This window comes from Podarcis cretensis, assembly GCF_951804945.1.
Source record: "Podarcis cretensis genome assembly, chromosome: 3".
Classification (NCBI taxonomy): domain Eukaryota; kingdom Metazoa; phylum Chordata; class Lepidosauria; order Squamata; family Lacertidae; genus Podarcis; species Podarcis cretensis.
Window position 1 is genome coordinate 4,835,817 of NC_137172.1, and position 15,344 is coordinate 4,851,160.

General features: G+C 50.3%; 1 protein-coding gene and 1 long non-coding RNA gene across 3 annotated transcripts in view; one reads left to right on the forward strand and one right to left on the reverse strand.

The window, feature by feature from the left end:
• Positions 1 to 15,344, forward strand: part of LOC307211971 — a 202,371-nt gene that overhangs the window by 16,154 nt on the left and 170,873 nt on the right. The gene's annotated exons all lie outside the window — the stretch shown is intronic.
• KIF13B (kinesin family member 13B) overlaps positions 1,694 to 15,344 on the reverse strand; it is a 203,807-nt gene continuing 190,156 nt past the window's right edge. For both annotated transcript variants that reach the window (XM_079968398.1, XM_079968397.1), the window contains 3 exons: positions 13,739 to 13,801; positions 9,207 to 10,224; positions 1,694 to 6,893 (listed from right to left, as the gene is read on the reverse strand). In XM_079968398.1, coding sequence (XP_079824524.1) covers positions 6,625 to 6,893; positions 9,207 to 10,224; positions 13,739 to 13,801 — 1,350 coding nt within the window. In that variant the 3' untranslated portion in view covers positions 1,694 to 6,624. The remainder of the gene's footprint in view (positions 6,894 to 9,206; positions 10,225 to 13,738; positions 13,802 to 15,344) is intronic.

Sequence of the window (15,344 nt, forward strand, 5' to 3'; positions counted from 1 at the left end):
ACTGGACAGTTTTTTAATTTGTTTAAAGTAAAATAGCGTTGCACTGCAGGTGTCTGTATACTGCAATTTCACAGGTACATGGAAGTTTAATGACCCACAGTCGTCTTGAGAACCGCCTTACATGTTTCTATCCCCTATGAATAAAAGGCGCTGTCAGGGCTGCCCGAGGTCCCAGCTCACAAAGGACCAACGCCAGTTCGTTGTTATATACAAAAGTCTTTATTGAAGTTCAGTTTCAATTTCAAAGCCGCGGCGCGCAGCTCTACGTCTCAAACTCTAGACCGCTGAATCTCCTCCCCCCAGACACCAGTTTAAGACTCTAGCCTTGCTCCACCTCTTCCTTTGCTCTTTCCTCCTCTGGGTCCGCCTGTCCGCTGGGGCATTCCCCTTTCTGGACTCTTCTGACGCTGAGTCCCCTGACTCCTCCCCCTGTGTCCGGCGGGCTTTAGGACCCGGTTCCCAATCCGGGTTTCCTGCTGTGCCGCGCGCCTGTACATTTGAACTTGGCGCGCGCGCCCAGCCGGCAACCTTCCTCCTGACCGTTACACTGCTCCTGTCACTGCTTCCCCCTTCGGGGAGGCTAGCTGGACCTGACCTCCCCTCCGTTCCCTCACTCTGCGATGGAGGCGTGGCCAGCCCTGATTCATCTTCTCTCCCTGCTGGAGGAGAAGCTGGCCCTGACACATGGGACTCTTCCCCCCCACTACGCTCTGGTGGAGGAGCTGGTCCTGATCTCCCGCTGCTGCTTTGGGAGTCCCCGCTGGCCCCTTGCTTCTGGTGTGTCCCCCCTGGGACCCCCCTTGCCCTGGCCGTCGGCGCCCCCCTCTGGGAATCTTCTGATTCGCTGGAGAAGCTTATGGAATCTCTCGGGCCACTCTCATACTCCCCTACGCTGCCCTCAGATTCTTCCCCTTCGCTCTCCATTTCCTCTCTCCCCTGTGCCTCTGCTCCTGAGCCCCTGACAGGCGCAATGTTAGCAAAGCTTGCTGAAGTTGTAGAATCAAAAAAATCAAACACAGCCGCCTGCAACGCAGGAATCTTTCACCCACGACCCTGAGAGTCACAGACTCATTCTCTACTGACTGAGCTCTCACTGAAAGCAAAAAGTTTTTAGTGAATGGGGAGGAGGGTTAGAGCACGGTAGGCAAACTAAGGCCCGGGGGCTGGATCCTGCCCAATCGCCTTCTCAATATGGCCCGCAGACGGTCCAGGAATCTGTGTTTTTACATGAGTAGAATGTGTCCTTTTATTTAAAATGCATCTCTGGGTTATTTGTGGGGCATAGGAATTCATTCATTCCCCCCCCCCAAAAAAAATATAGTCCGGCCCCCCACACGGTCTGAGGGACGGTGGACTGGCCCCCTGCTGAAAAAGTTTGCTGACTCCTGGGTTACAGAGACACTTCAAGGGCAAGGGAAAGAATAAAAACATGCTCACTTCACGGAACACATCCAGGACAATAAATAAATCTGGATTTCCTTTTTAAGCACAGAGCTCTGGCCAGGTGGTCCTGTTTGACTCCTCCACTGATACCTATTTGCTTGAGTTTCCTTATCCCAGCAGATCTGCAGTGCTTTGGCCAGGCAAGCAGGCTTCTATTTTTATTTATTTATTGAATTTATATAGCGCCCTAATAACCAGAGGTCTCAAGTCTGGGAGGGTGGGGAAAACAGAGCGAGGGAGGATTCGAGGCTTAACGTAAAGGAGGTGGTTTTATTTTAGGTAACGTACATCATGTCACAGGTATGGTACAATATTACAAGTTTAGTATAATACAAGAGAGCATTAAAAACTTTACACTTCATTACAATTTATCTTTGGATTTTTAGCGCATTTTAAAAAGGTACAACCAACAGATACTTCCGAAACCAGTTAAACATCCGTCCTTTATATACAGTCTCCCTACATTTACAAAGAAGTAAAGATCACAACACAAATCAATGGAAAGAAGTTAACTCTGAAAGCCCACTCCCCTCCCTAAGATGGGGGAGGGAGAATTAGTGACCCTGGGATCATGACCAAATGGGGATGCATTCTGCACAGAGCCAAGGCTGCCGCCTTGGCAAACGCCTCTTGTGCTTATGTGTAGTGTTTAAGTGTGTCTGCAGTGGGGGAGCAAGGATCAGGCCACTTTCCCACTCGTAGCAGATTTGGGATGAATTTGCGTGTTAAATCAGATCACCCAAAACCTCTGCACGTGACTCTTGCCAGGTAAAATTCCCACTGGGTGTTGCCTCCTTGGCAGCTACCATTCTATACCTGGCGCGCACTCAAAATGGCGGCAGGTTGCTGGCGCCGCCACCTTGGGTGGGGCCCTTTGGCCCCAGCCCTGGGGAAACTGGGGAGCTCTTTCAGAGATGCTGGAACGAGACACGGCCGTGGCAGAGCTGGCTGAATAAAGGCAGGGCTGCATCGCAGCGGGTTGGGCTAGATGACCCGTGGGGTCCCTCTTCCGACTCGACAATTCTGCGATTCTCCTGGGACACAGCCTGCTAATGGAGCTGGTGTTGATGAAGCGCCCCAGCTGGAAAGTGGTGCTAAAGAAAACCTTCCACATTTCAAGATGATGACGACATGGAGGTCATTCCTCTAAAACCATCTCTCCAGCCAACTTGTTGGCCCTACAGACCTGGGAGCGCCTGCTGTTGTCTTAAAAGCAGGACTGGGAACCCAGGGGCCAGGGCTGGCTGAGGCTGGTGGGGTTCAGGAATCCCATTTGGAGGGTCAGAGGTTCCCAGTCCCTGGTTTAGTGGGCAAGCCAGCTGTCAAAACGATAAGGCACAGTAGAAGGAATTGTGGCTTGGTTAAAAGGAAGCCGAACGTATGAGCCACTGGGGCAGCGTCCCATGTGTTCAGCACCCCCTATTCAACTATATAAAAGCTTTCGATGCAAGCAAAGTGTACACAGCTGCAAACTCAAGAAACTGCACTTTTTTTTAAAAAAAAAAGTATTTGAACTTTAAAGTCTTAGCGGTGGATAATTCTACGGTGGACCCATTGAACGTACTGTAGAAACCCTTTGCTCCATGATTTAAAAAAGAAAGAAGGTTATTTTTGCAGGCGGAGCTCCTAAGAGACGCCTATCTTTCAAAGCCTGGTTCCATGTGCAAATTACATGGGGGGTCGCAACGGCTGGAGCAAGCTTGCGTTTCCTTGTTAACGTGGAAAAACAACTTGCCAGCGGCGCTCTGGCTTAAGAGCTGCCACAATTTGTCGGGAAAAGCAGACCTGTTTGGGTTTTTTTTTAAAGAGCAGTTAATGCAAGACGAAAGGAAAGGACGTTATGTCTTGTTGAAAAGACCGGGGGGCATGATCCAGAAAACCGCACGAATACCCACAGCAGGGCTTTTAATTGCAACAAGCCGTTTTATTTCACTGTCTCGAGTCGTGTTCCCAGCTATCCTTTACGCAAAGGGCTCTTGAGCTTGGACAATGAATTAAATATAAAAGGAAGGGCAAAAGTGTCAAAGGGTTAGAAGGAGGCTGCCCCGAGTCAGAGAACTGCAAAGGCTTCAAGAGCCCTTTGCCAACTTGGTGCCCTCTGAACTGGCTGGGGCTGATGGAGGCTGTAGCCCTAAAGAACTGGAGGGCATCAGGTTGGCGAAGTCTGGTCTCAAAGGCGTCCTCCGGCTTACGGGCTGCCAACACAACTTGCCCAGCCAGCGCCCTTGCCCCTTTGTAAAGTGCATGAAAAATTCTGGCAAAACCCGGGGGCCCTGACGGCAGGGAGCATGGCAGGTTTACCTGCCAAGCGAGCCTCGGCTCACCTGGGATTGCTCACACATGCCGGAAATAAGCAGGAAGGTAATGGTAAGTTCGTTAAGGATGCCCGTCGCTGCAGTGGGAAAACCGTTGCCGCTTGTGTTGTTCAGCACAGCAGCCCCGAGGGAGGACTGCAGGGTGTAGGAACCTAACGTGGAATCCGAGAAACCTCCACTTAACAGGCAAACTACTGGCCCTCATTGAGTCACAAAACCCAGCACAACCAATTTCAACGGGACTCAGGTGGGCTTAATTCTGTAAGGATCACGACTGACAGGTTTCAAAGATTCCCCCTCCAAAATTTTATATATATTTTTTTTCAATAAAACCCTGCCTGGATATTAAAACACCTAGATTTTGGCACTCATTTCATTTCTCTTAAGCTGTGCTGGGGGGCAATTGTACCCCGTGTGGAGCATTTCTCCTCCAGTTAGAAAGCCGCGAGGAGGCGCTTTAAGACGCAACGGTGAAATATTTTCCTAACCACCCCCCCCAAGTGTGCTTTATTAAAATTCCTAGAGGGGTGGGGGGCATAGGGAACCAGCTGCTTTTATACTCTTGCCCCCTCAGTCCTGGAGCTTGGCTTGCTCCAAAGACACCCCCTTTCTGCGCTGCCACCGTCTCTTACGCATCTAAAGCCTCTGGGTTTTCTTGATCTACAGAATGTCCAGAGAGGCTTTTAAGGCTCCTTCCTCTGTGGTATTCATTTATCTCCAGTCCCCTTCACCCTTTGTAGTGGTGCATGCATCACTGAAAAGACTATGCGCCTTAGTCTTCCTTTTCTGTTTGTCTGGAGAAGAGCGCCCCCCGTTAGCTGTGGTTAAAGGGGGTCAGTCTAGAGGACCGCTTAGGGTCCTGGGCAACTCTACTGCTCTACGATGCCAAATCAAGTCTGCCAGTTCTCCACTTGGCGCCTGCCTGCCTCTCTCCCCTCCGTCTTCCACAGCCAGCCATTTCCTGACCTACATGGCTTCTTATTTGAGCAACACATTTGCGCTCCTTCCAAGGCCAAATGAGAGCCCAGTCGGCAGGGCCATCTCCTGCAAAGGAGATACAGGAACCCGCTTTCTTCCAAGTCAGGCTATTGGTCCATCGGATTCAGTATTGTCTACACTGACTGGCAGCATCTCTCCGGGGTGTCAGGAAGGGCGTCTGTCGCAGGGGATAATGCTGCTGACTGAACCTGCATGCAGAGCACTCTGCCCTTCCTTCCTAATCGTCCGCACATCCTTTCGCATGGGCTTTTCCATCCGGCTGGATGATTAAGGCACAACTTGGCTGCACAACCACTCAGGAAGGGGAGAGGAAGAACGGGGAGGCTGCGTGAGAAAAAGTTGCCAACAAAACCCACATGCACCCACAGCTGGGCTGAGGCTCTCGATCTCTCCTTCGGCAAGCCGAAAAACAGCGAGAGAGCCAGAGTGCAACGGTGTTACCGCCGCGCATGCTTGCGGGAGATGCTCTTGCAGAATGGGGTGTGTGTGTGTGTGAGGAGGAGCCCCTGCGAATGCACCAGGCAACCGGAAATCAGCTCCGAGTTTTAGCAGGCCATTGCTTGTGTCCTGCTCCTTTCAGTGGGGAAGCATAAAACAGGCAAGGGTAACTCGCGGTGGCCGACTAAGGCAGCTCAACAGTCAAAGGACCCTTGCAGAAACTCTACAACCTCCTCTGTGCCTTCAGCTACCAAGAGTTTTTTTGGGGGGGATGTTTTCTAGGCCGCTGGGAATCTGTGAAAATTTCCCAGCTTCCACCTGTGGCTCAGGGGGTTGCATTGAGCTGAGCGAGCCACAAAGCGGTTCTGTTCTGGGCTCAACGCAGCCGCAGAAACTACACACCTCAGTCCGATTGCCAGCTTAAAATCTGGAGAGATGTTTTAATTCTTAGACGGGAAGCAGAGCAGTTGAGGGAAACCTGCAGTGCAAAGAGGCGGTGCAAGCTGGCAGGCGGCGTGCTGATTGCAAATCGCAAGGGCTGTGCTGCTATCATTCTTTTAGCAATAAATAAGAAATAAATACCATATAATTTTTTTTTGGGGGGGTGGGGGTGGGAGAGTGATGGGGGTGGGAATCTGCTTTACATACTGATTAAACGTCAACGCCGCAAAGGAGGAAGCCCCCCAGAGACCAAACTTTCAACCAACCGTACTGGAAACTGGTTTCATAAATACAGTAGCACCAGAGGGCATGCCGAAATAATAAATTCTAAAAACCCAAGCAGGGTCTCAGAGAAAAGTCTCTTTTTCTCCTTTAAATAGAAAAAGCACTAGAGCAGTGTCGTCAGCTAGATGCAAGGTGTCTTTGCTTTTAAAGATTCAGGCTTTTTTTTTGGGGGGGAACAACCCACCACCCAACTGGCTAGCCCCCCAAAAGCCTCGTCCCAGCGACGCCGGCAAGAGGGACGAAAAGACCAGAGAGCAATACTCAAGCCAGGCACTGTTTCTCTGAAGCCGCCATCTGCCAGGACACACAAGTCTCTTCTTCTTCTTCTCTCTCCCGTGGTTTAAGGGTGAGGCCCCGAACAACAGCGCATTTATTTCCTTAAGAAGAGGCTCCGTGAACATTGTCTCTTGCAGGAGGGCTGGAAATCTGTACAGTCACAACGGCAGATGGCTTTTTTTTAAACCTCACCTGGCAGGGGGTGAAGAGAGGGATGGAAAAGGGTCGCCGTTTGCATCAGGAGAAGCATGCCGATACCCCCTCATGGCAAGAATTCAACCGACGACCCAAGGAAAGAACGAACGCCCCTGCCCCCCACCCCCGGGCCCTGCAACTGCCCCCGCCGGCTTTGTTTAGTTGTGCAAAGTAAGGCCGCTCTCGAGGAAGTGTCCGATTCTCGCAAGGCAGTGTCCGGCCGCTGCTCCGCTCAGTTGGCCCACGACTTCCGGTTTTCTGCGTTCCTGGGGGTCTTTTCTGCTTTGGCCAAGGCGGTCAGGGAAGCGAGGTTGGAGGTCGAGCCTGAGAAGGTGCCGCTCTTCCGCTGCTCGGGGGTCCCCCCGCCCTGCAGTCTTATCCCAGCGCTCCGGCGCCTGGCTGGCCCCGTGGCTTTCTTGACCCGGCTGGGCTTCACGAGGAGCCCGTAGCCTGGATTGCACTTGAAGTATTGCCGCCCTCCAATCGAACCATCGTTCTTGCCTGGGGGTGGGGGGGGGGGAGAGAGAGAGAAAAGAAGAGGTTTTACAAAGAGAAACTTTCGTCCAAAATGTATAATTTATTACCCCCCTCTATATTGGACAAACAGGCCAAACCCTATGCCTGTGATAAGAATTTTAAGGTCTTAGATATATATTAAATGTTCATAAATGTACCAACCAAGCACGTACATAGATCAGCACAGGAAGACCGACCTGAAACCATTTTTTATTCCCAAACTGAGCAAATGTTTTCCATGCAAGGTCAAAGGAAAATGGAAAAGCCTCCCCATTGTCTTTTCCTTCACAAATCCTGTCTTAAGGGTATGTCTGTGTCTGAATAGGGTGAGCCTGTGACCTGGCTCAGGAACTAAGTATTTATCATTACAAAAGACTGGACAGGCTCCCCAGGGTATCCAATCAAGTGATTACTATATCCAATCAAGTGAGCATTAACAGGTAACCTGTCAGACAAGATAAACAATGAACTCAGATTTCTGCTGTAGACCGCCTTTTCTGTGATGTAGGTATGATGTATCTAAGGGGTGGCCTTGGGTTACACCCTTTCTGTGATGTATGTATAATGTATGGAGGGGAGGTCTTGAGCTCCAGGGCAGGGAATTTAAAATGTCTATATAAGGGCAGGCACACCTTTGTTCTGGGCCTCCACCTTTCCTGCATGTGAGGGGAGCACTCTGTTGCAACAGATCAATAAAGATCAGGCTTACGAGCTGCTTTGCTTCTCAATATTCTCTGGTTGGCCTCTGTTATTTTCTCCTCCCAATAGGGAACCTACGTAAGGACTCTGTATGGGCTCTTGGAAACCCCATAAGGGAAAAAGGGCAGATTTTGTTTACAACACGCCAAAGGATAAATGGACATAAATCTGATATCAGGAATCACAAGACAGTGAAACCAGTAGGAGAACACTTCAATCTCCCAGGACATTCTATGCAAGATCTCAAAGTAGCTGTCATATTACAAAAGAAATAGACTGGAAAGAGAAGTTGCTGAGCTGCAAATTATTATCAAACTTAAAACCATGGAGAGACCTGGTCTGAATAGAGACATTGGATTCTTATCTCATTACACATGATAAAGCTATTTTTGGCCATCTCATCCCTTGCTTTTTCCTGTAAGACCAATTGCAGTCGTTAACAGTCGTCACCTGGCTTACCACACCTATCAGCCAAAATCACCCATTTCCCACCACCCTTCTGAGTAATACCCCTCCCCACCCTCTCACTATATATAAGGGTCTGGTGACTTCTGTTTCAGTGTATCAGAAGAAGTGTGCATGCACACGAAAGCTCATGCCAAGAACAAACTTAGTTGGTCTCTAAGGTGCTACTAGGGACGCAGGTGGCGCTGTGGGTTAAAGCCTTAGCGCCCAGGGCTTGCCGATCGAAAGGTCGGCGGTTCGAATCCCTGCGGCGGGGTGCGCTCCCGCTGCTCGGTCCCAGCGCCTGCCAACCTAGCAGTTCAAAAGCACCTCCGGGTGCAAGTAGATAAATAGGGACCGCTTACCGGCGGGAAGGTAAACGGCGTTTCCGTGTGCGGCTCTGGCTCGCCAGAGCAGCGATGTCACGCTGGCCACGTGACCCGGAAGTGTCTCCGGACAGCGCTGGCCCCCGGCCTCTTGAGTGAGATGGGCGCACCAACCCCAGAGTCTGTCAAGACTGGCCCGTACGGGCAGGGGTACCTTTACCTTTACCTTTAAGGTGCTACTGGAAGGAAAATTCCAAGTGGGTCTGAACCTCAACGTTTAAAATCCCTGATAGAGGATAAGGATTCAGAGATCACGCTAAGGGTGGCCAAGTTTTGCAGCATGCAAATTTAATAGAGCGGAACCTCGGTTTTTTGAGCACCTTGGAAGCTGAACTATTCAGAACCCAAATGCCGAAAACGAAACTCATTGCTTCCATTTTCGAATGCACCTCGGAAGTTGAACGAGGCGCATTTCTCCATTTTTCCAATAGATTTTGCTGGCCGTCCATTGATCCTTGGTTTTTGAACGCTTCCGAAGTCGAACGGTCTTCCAGAACAGATAACGTTCAAAAGCCGAGGTTCCACTGCGTAAATAAATCAATTACCGAACAAAGTCTGACCGATTCGAATCTGATTTGATTCTGCCAATTGGGAACTTGGCATGAGCCTCCGTGCTTGAACCCACTAAGGCAATTTCTCCCACAGATACCTCTCTCGCTTCCCGCAGCAAATCTGCGCCAAGGCTTCCTCTGTTCTGAGGAAGCGGCTCCTGCCCCAAGATCGGCCACCACCCCGCAAAGAACCCCATCACCTCCCCAGCCACACTTACCTGACGGCATGTCCAACTCAACTCCCACCCAGATACCCTCCTGGAAGTCGGTCGGCCCCACGTATCTCACGGTCCCGGTCTTATTCGTACCGACCGTCACATATTCACCCTCTTTCAGCCAGTCCGGGACTTCATTGGTTTCTTCTGAGTCGGACGCGGCATCCGGCTTCTCCTCGGAGGCGCCAGCCGCTGTGCCGTTGTTCTGGGCGGGGCTTTGCAGGCTCCGCCCCTCTCTCTCCTCTCCCGCCTCCTCGGAACTCGAGGACCCCGCTGGTTCTCCTCCCAGCATGCTGGAGAAGGATCTCAGCTCCGACGTCCGGACTCTCTGGATTTTGAACGGGGAGCTCGCGACACCGGGCTGAGGCGATGGCTCGGCCAGAACCGGAGATCTGGAAAGTCCTGCGCTGGGGAGAGATTTGGTTGCCAAAGGGGGGCTCCGAGCTGTGGAAGCGCCAGGGCGCTGTGCCGCCTGCGAGTCGTTCTTTGATGGGGAGGAAGAAGGAGGGCTGTCCTCGCTCGGAGCGGTGGAAGAGGCCACGGGCTTTGGCTTCGAGGTGCCGTCGCTGTGCCCTCGGTCTCCACCACCCTTAGTTCTTGCCTGGTCCGTTTTGTTAAGGCCGGGGGTGACTGGGTCATCTCTCGCTATAGGAGGGACGCAAGTCTCAGGAGAAGAAGCGAGACACGGTTTCACCAGCACGTCCACGGCGGCCCCAGTCTGGGCAGCCGGAGCAGACTGCGTCGCGTCGTTTGTGGCGGGCATCTGCCCGCCGGCCGGGAGCTGGGTGTCGTTCCCCGGCGCGAGCGCCTCGGAAAGGGTGGCAGTGGAAACGCTGTGGGAGAAATAGCCGCTGGACGCCTCGCTCAGGGGGCTCGGCGGGCCGTCCTGGGAGTCCTGCGCCTGAATATCGGCCGCGGGTGGCTGTGGAGGCACTTTGGGGGTCTTTTCGGGGGTCTGGTCCGGCTCCGTCAACTGCGCGGCCACCTCAAAGGGCTCCTTGGCGCCTTCCCCTTGGGAGACCTAGAGCACAAACAGAGAGGCCAGAATTACAACACGTTTAGGAAAGAGCAAAGCACCGAGAAGGTAATAAAAAATGATATATTAGGCATGTGTTGGGATTCACGGAATGCTGTGTACAATCTAAGCCTGGTCTCCTCTTTCCCATGCCTCCTTCTGGGAATCTCCTAAGCAGGGTGTGTCAGCTCAAAAGCAGGTCTGGGCGATATCTGGGGTTGGGGGATTGAATGTGGCAATAGGGTTTGGGCACACAGAGACACTCCTACCACCTGAAAGAAAACCTCTGGTCCTTTTGAAGAGAAAAAAGGTCATCTAAGGCTTTCGGGGGTTCTTTGATAAGTAATTGTTGCTGTTTCGAATTGTATTGTGTTATCATTTCCCTTAGTGGGTCTTGCAAAAGGCTATTCTGAGCAATGCTTTTTATAGGGTTAGGCGGCACCAGGGATGTGTTCATGGAGCCAAAAAGATGTATGAGATGCCCGTCTGGGCCAAACATTTCTCAATCCCTGGCCTCGAAGGAGCAAGGGCTCATCTGCATTTTCCACAGCACCTGAAGCTGACTTCTCCAGCATGGCAACTTCAGACATCACTCCTGGTGGTCCATCAAAATCCCTCTGCCAATTTTTTAATTTTAAAAACTGAGAGCTGGAAGTGGGTGGGCTTTCTTCCTTTTGGCTGCTTTTATTATCTTACAGTGTTTTTTTTATTTCTTTTTGAGGAGGGCGGAGGTTTTCTGTGTGCTTTTATTTGAGGGTGGTGGTTCTGAGTATTGGCAGGTTCTGTGAAATGGGTATTTTTGCGGTGTGCAAAACCGTTTCTTAAAGCTCCAGATGCGCTCCAAAGAGTTGGGGACTGTCAGCAGGAGGCCCCAAAACATTTTTCAAAAAACTTGAGACCTGTTCTTAACACACACACACACACACACACACACACACACACACACAAAGATTTACACATTCAGAACAGGCCACAAATCTGTGCAGCATTCTCTTACATTTCATAATTCAAAATTCTCAGGCATGCTCCCATTACAGAAGCCAGAGCCCAAATGATTCACAGAGAGTTAGCAACACACGCCGATGAGATTGTGGATTATCTGAACTCCAGATGCATTAGCAGCCAGTTTTGCAAATAGCCAATTTCTTCCAGAAAGGCCTGGTAGGATTAATATACAAATGTATGGAGCACAATAAATATGCCCCCTATTATTTACCGAAATATTATTTATATTACGGGAACGGGCACCTGCTGATTGAAAAGGGGCGATTTATGTGAACGGGGGGAAACAAGCCAGATCTATAAGTCTCTCCCAGTTATTTGGCTTAATTCGCTGGAGGGATAAATCACTCGTGCGCAAGCCAGGCGCCAGGATGCGCAGAGTCCCGCGCTCCAAACCCAGAGCCCTTCGCAAACGCGTTAACTGTGGCAGGACAAACTTGCAAGGTACAGAGTTAACAGCACCTGCTAAGATTAACAGCCCGTCGTGGTGATATATATAGTTTGGCAACAGCATTGACAAACTCCGAAGAATCAATCGCTCCTGCCAAGCTGTTCCCTGTTAAGATGACTTTACACTCCACAACCCCCTCTTTTGCAGGGAACGGGGAGGTAAGTATCGGGAGGGCTCAAGCAAGGGACTCGGCAAGATAGTCCAGTCCGTAGAGCGTGAGACTCTCTATCTCATGGTTGCGGGTTCGATTCCTGCACTGCAGTGGGTTGGACTGGATGGCGCACGGGGTCCTTTTGACTCTACAATTCTAGTCCATGATTCTATGTTGTCCCCATGTCATTTGGGGGGGGGCATTGCAGCATTCTAAGATCCCCATCACAGGAGGCGAGCAGGGCCAGATTTGGGTTTGATGAAGCCCTAAGCTACTGAAGGCAATGGGGCCCTATATATGTCAAGCTGTCAACAACAAATTGTCGCTGTTTCTTGTGTTGAATATATGCTATATGGTAATTTATGGACCTGATGCATATCTAGAAGGGACGTGGGCGGCGCTGTGGGTTAAACCACAGAGCCTACGGCTTGCCGATCAGAAGGTCGGTGGTTCAAATCCCCACGACGGGATGAGCTCCTGTTGCTCGGTCCCTGCTCCTGCCAACCTAGCAGTTCGAAAGCAGGTCAAAGTGCAAGTACATAAATAGGTACCGCTCCGGTGGGAAGGTAAACGGCGTTTCCGTGCGCTGCTCTGGTTCGCCAGAAGCGGCTTAGTCATGCTGGCCACATGACCCGAAAGCTGTATGCCGGCTCCCTCGGCCAGTAAAGCGAGATGAGCGCTGCAACCCCAGAGTTGGTCATGACTGGACCTAATGGTCAGGGGTCCCTTTACCTTTAATGCGTATCTAAAGCTATTTGCACATTACAAAATATGTATTTTATCCAAGTGATTGTTGAACTGAAATGCAATTAAGAAGTATATTAATAGTGAAATACCATTAAGAAGAAGTATATTAATAGTGAAATAATTATTAAGCTCTAACGTAAAATGATTTTTCATTCATAGCAAACTTAATAATGCAAACACCTTGGTATTTGGCAATGACAAAAGTTCCTTTAGAAACACAATTTATAAAGACTCATAATCTAGTCTCTAGAAACTTGCTAGAACATGAAATAATAATAGGTGTAAATATATGGTGCAAACTACTAATAATCATAAACAGCAGAATGTAGGCACCCTATATATAGAAATGAGCAAACCAGTGATATTTTAGGGAGCAGGCTAGCAGGCGGGGTCCATTACTTACATCATAGGAGCCTACACAACACAAAACACTGTTGCTGTATCTAGGTTTTATTTGATTTGTTTTTTATGTAATATTTTGGAAATGTACATCCAGGTTTTTCCCCCTTTAAATTTTTTGGGGCCCCCAAGAGAGCGGGGCCCTAAGCTATAGCCTGTTTAGCTTATACGTAAATCTAGCACTGGCGGAGAGGACCAGGAAGATGCTTCTGCTAACCCAGAGGAATACAGTGGTGCCTCGCCAGATGAAATTAATCCGTTCCGCGAGTCTCTTCGTCTAGCAGTTTTTTCGTCTTGCGAAGCAAGCCCATTGACGGCTTAGCGGATTAGCGCTATTAGCGGCTTATCGGCTTAGTGGATAAGCAGATAAGCAGCTTAGCGGCTTAGGAAAGGGGGGGGGGAGGAAAAAAACCCCGCAGGAACTCGCAATACATTTTCGTCTTACAAAGCAAGCCCATAGGAAATTCGTTTTGCGAAGCACCTCCAAAACGGAAAACCCTTTCGTCTAGCGGGTTTTCCGTCTTGCGAGGCGTTCGTCTTGCGGGGCACCACTGTATGAAGACAAGCGCGGAGGTTGCCTCCAGCAAACACAGGGGGTTGGGTCAGCCTTGTCACCCACAGAATATGCGTGGAAGGGGGACTTTCCGGGGCGAGAGGTCAGCAGCTTTTGACCGCTGAGTGAGCCTGCGGCAAAGGTGAGATCTCCGCAAGGGGCTACCCAGGTCACAGATGAAAGAGCAGGATGAAAAAGAACCTCGCCAAGGGCTTACCTGCTTCACTTTTGCTGCGGTGGCATCAACACTGGCAGACTGGACCATAATCCTCGGGACAGGCTGTAAGGAGGGAAAGAAAGAAAGACAACCCTAAACACACAGGCAGCCAAACACAGCATTATTCTGGACTGTCTTGCTAGAGTGGTGCATGCTCTGGTTATCTCCCGCTTGGTCTACTGCAATGTTCTCTACGTGGGGCTCCCTTTGAAGGTGACTCGGAAACTGCAATTACAGTGGTACCTCGGGTTAAGAACTTAATTCGTTCTGGAGGTCTGTTCTTAACCTGAAACTGTTCTTAACCTGAAGCACCACTTTAGCTAATGGGGCCTCCTGCTGCTGCCGCGCCACCGGAGCCCGATTTCTGTTCTCTTCCTGAAGCAAAGTTCTTAACCTGAGGTACTATTTCTGGGTTAGCGGAGTCTGTAACCTGAAGCGTATGTAGCCTGAAGCATCTGTAAACCCAAGGTACCACCTTAATGCAGAATGCGGCAGCTAGACTGGTGACTGGGAGCGGCCACCGAGAGCACATAACACCGGTCTTGAAAGACCTACATTGGCTCCCAGTACATTTCCGAGCACAATGCAAAGTGTTGGTGCTGACCTTGAAAGTCCTAAACGCCCCAATATACCTGAAGGAACGTCTCCACCCCCATCGCTCAGCCAGGACACTGAGATCCAGCTCCGAGGGCCTTCTGGCGGTTCCCCCACTGCGAGAAGTGAGGTTACAGGGAACCAGGAAGACGGCCTTCTCGGTGGTGGCACCCACCCTGTGGAATGCCCTCCCATCAGATGTCAAGGAAATAAACAACTATCTGACTTTTAGAAGACATCTGAAGGCAGCCCTGTTTGGGGAAGCTTTTAATATTTGATGAATTATTGTATTTTAATATTTTGCTGGAAGCCACCCAGGGTGGCTGGGGATAATAATAATAATAATAATAATAATAATAATAATAATTTTGTTTTTGTTTTGTCGTTTAGTCGTGTCTGACTCTTCGTGACCCCATGGACCAGAGCACGCCAGGCACTTCTGTCTCCCACTGCCTCCCTCAGTTTGGCCAAACTCATGCTGGTAGCTTCAAGAACACTGTCCCACCATCTCGTCCTCTGTCGTCCCCTTCTCCTTGTGCCCTCCATCTTTCCCAACATCAGGGTCTTTTCCAGGGAGTCTTCTCTTCTCCTGAGGTGGCCAAAGTCTTGGAGCCTCAGCTTCAGGATCTGTCCTTCCAGTGAGCACTCAGGGCTGATTTCCTTCAGAATGGAGAGGTTTGATCTTCTTGCAGTCCATGGGACTCTCAAGAGTCTCCTCTAGCACCATAATTCACTGCCTTGCCGTGGCAAAGGGATCCCTTCATGGATCACTGCCTTGCCGTGGCAAAGGGGCTTGAATAACTCAGAGAAGCTATGAACTATTCTGTGCAGGGCAGGGCACCCAAGAGGGACAGGTCATAGTGGAGAGTTTTGACCAAACGTGATCCACCTGGAGGAGGAACCGGCAAGCCACTCCAGTATCCCTGCCAAGAAAACTCCATGGACAAAGACAACAGGCATATAATAATAATAGGAGATTCTAATTCTATAAGGAGGTTCGCAAAGAGACAAC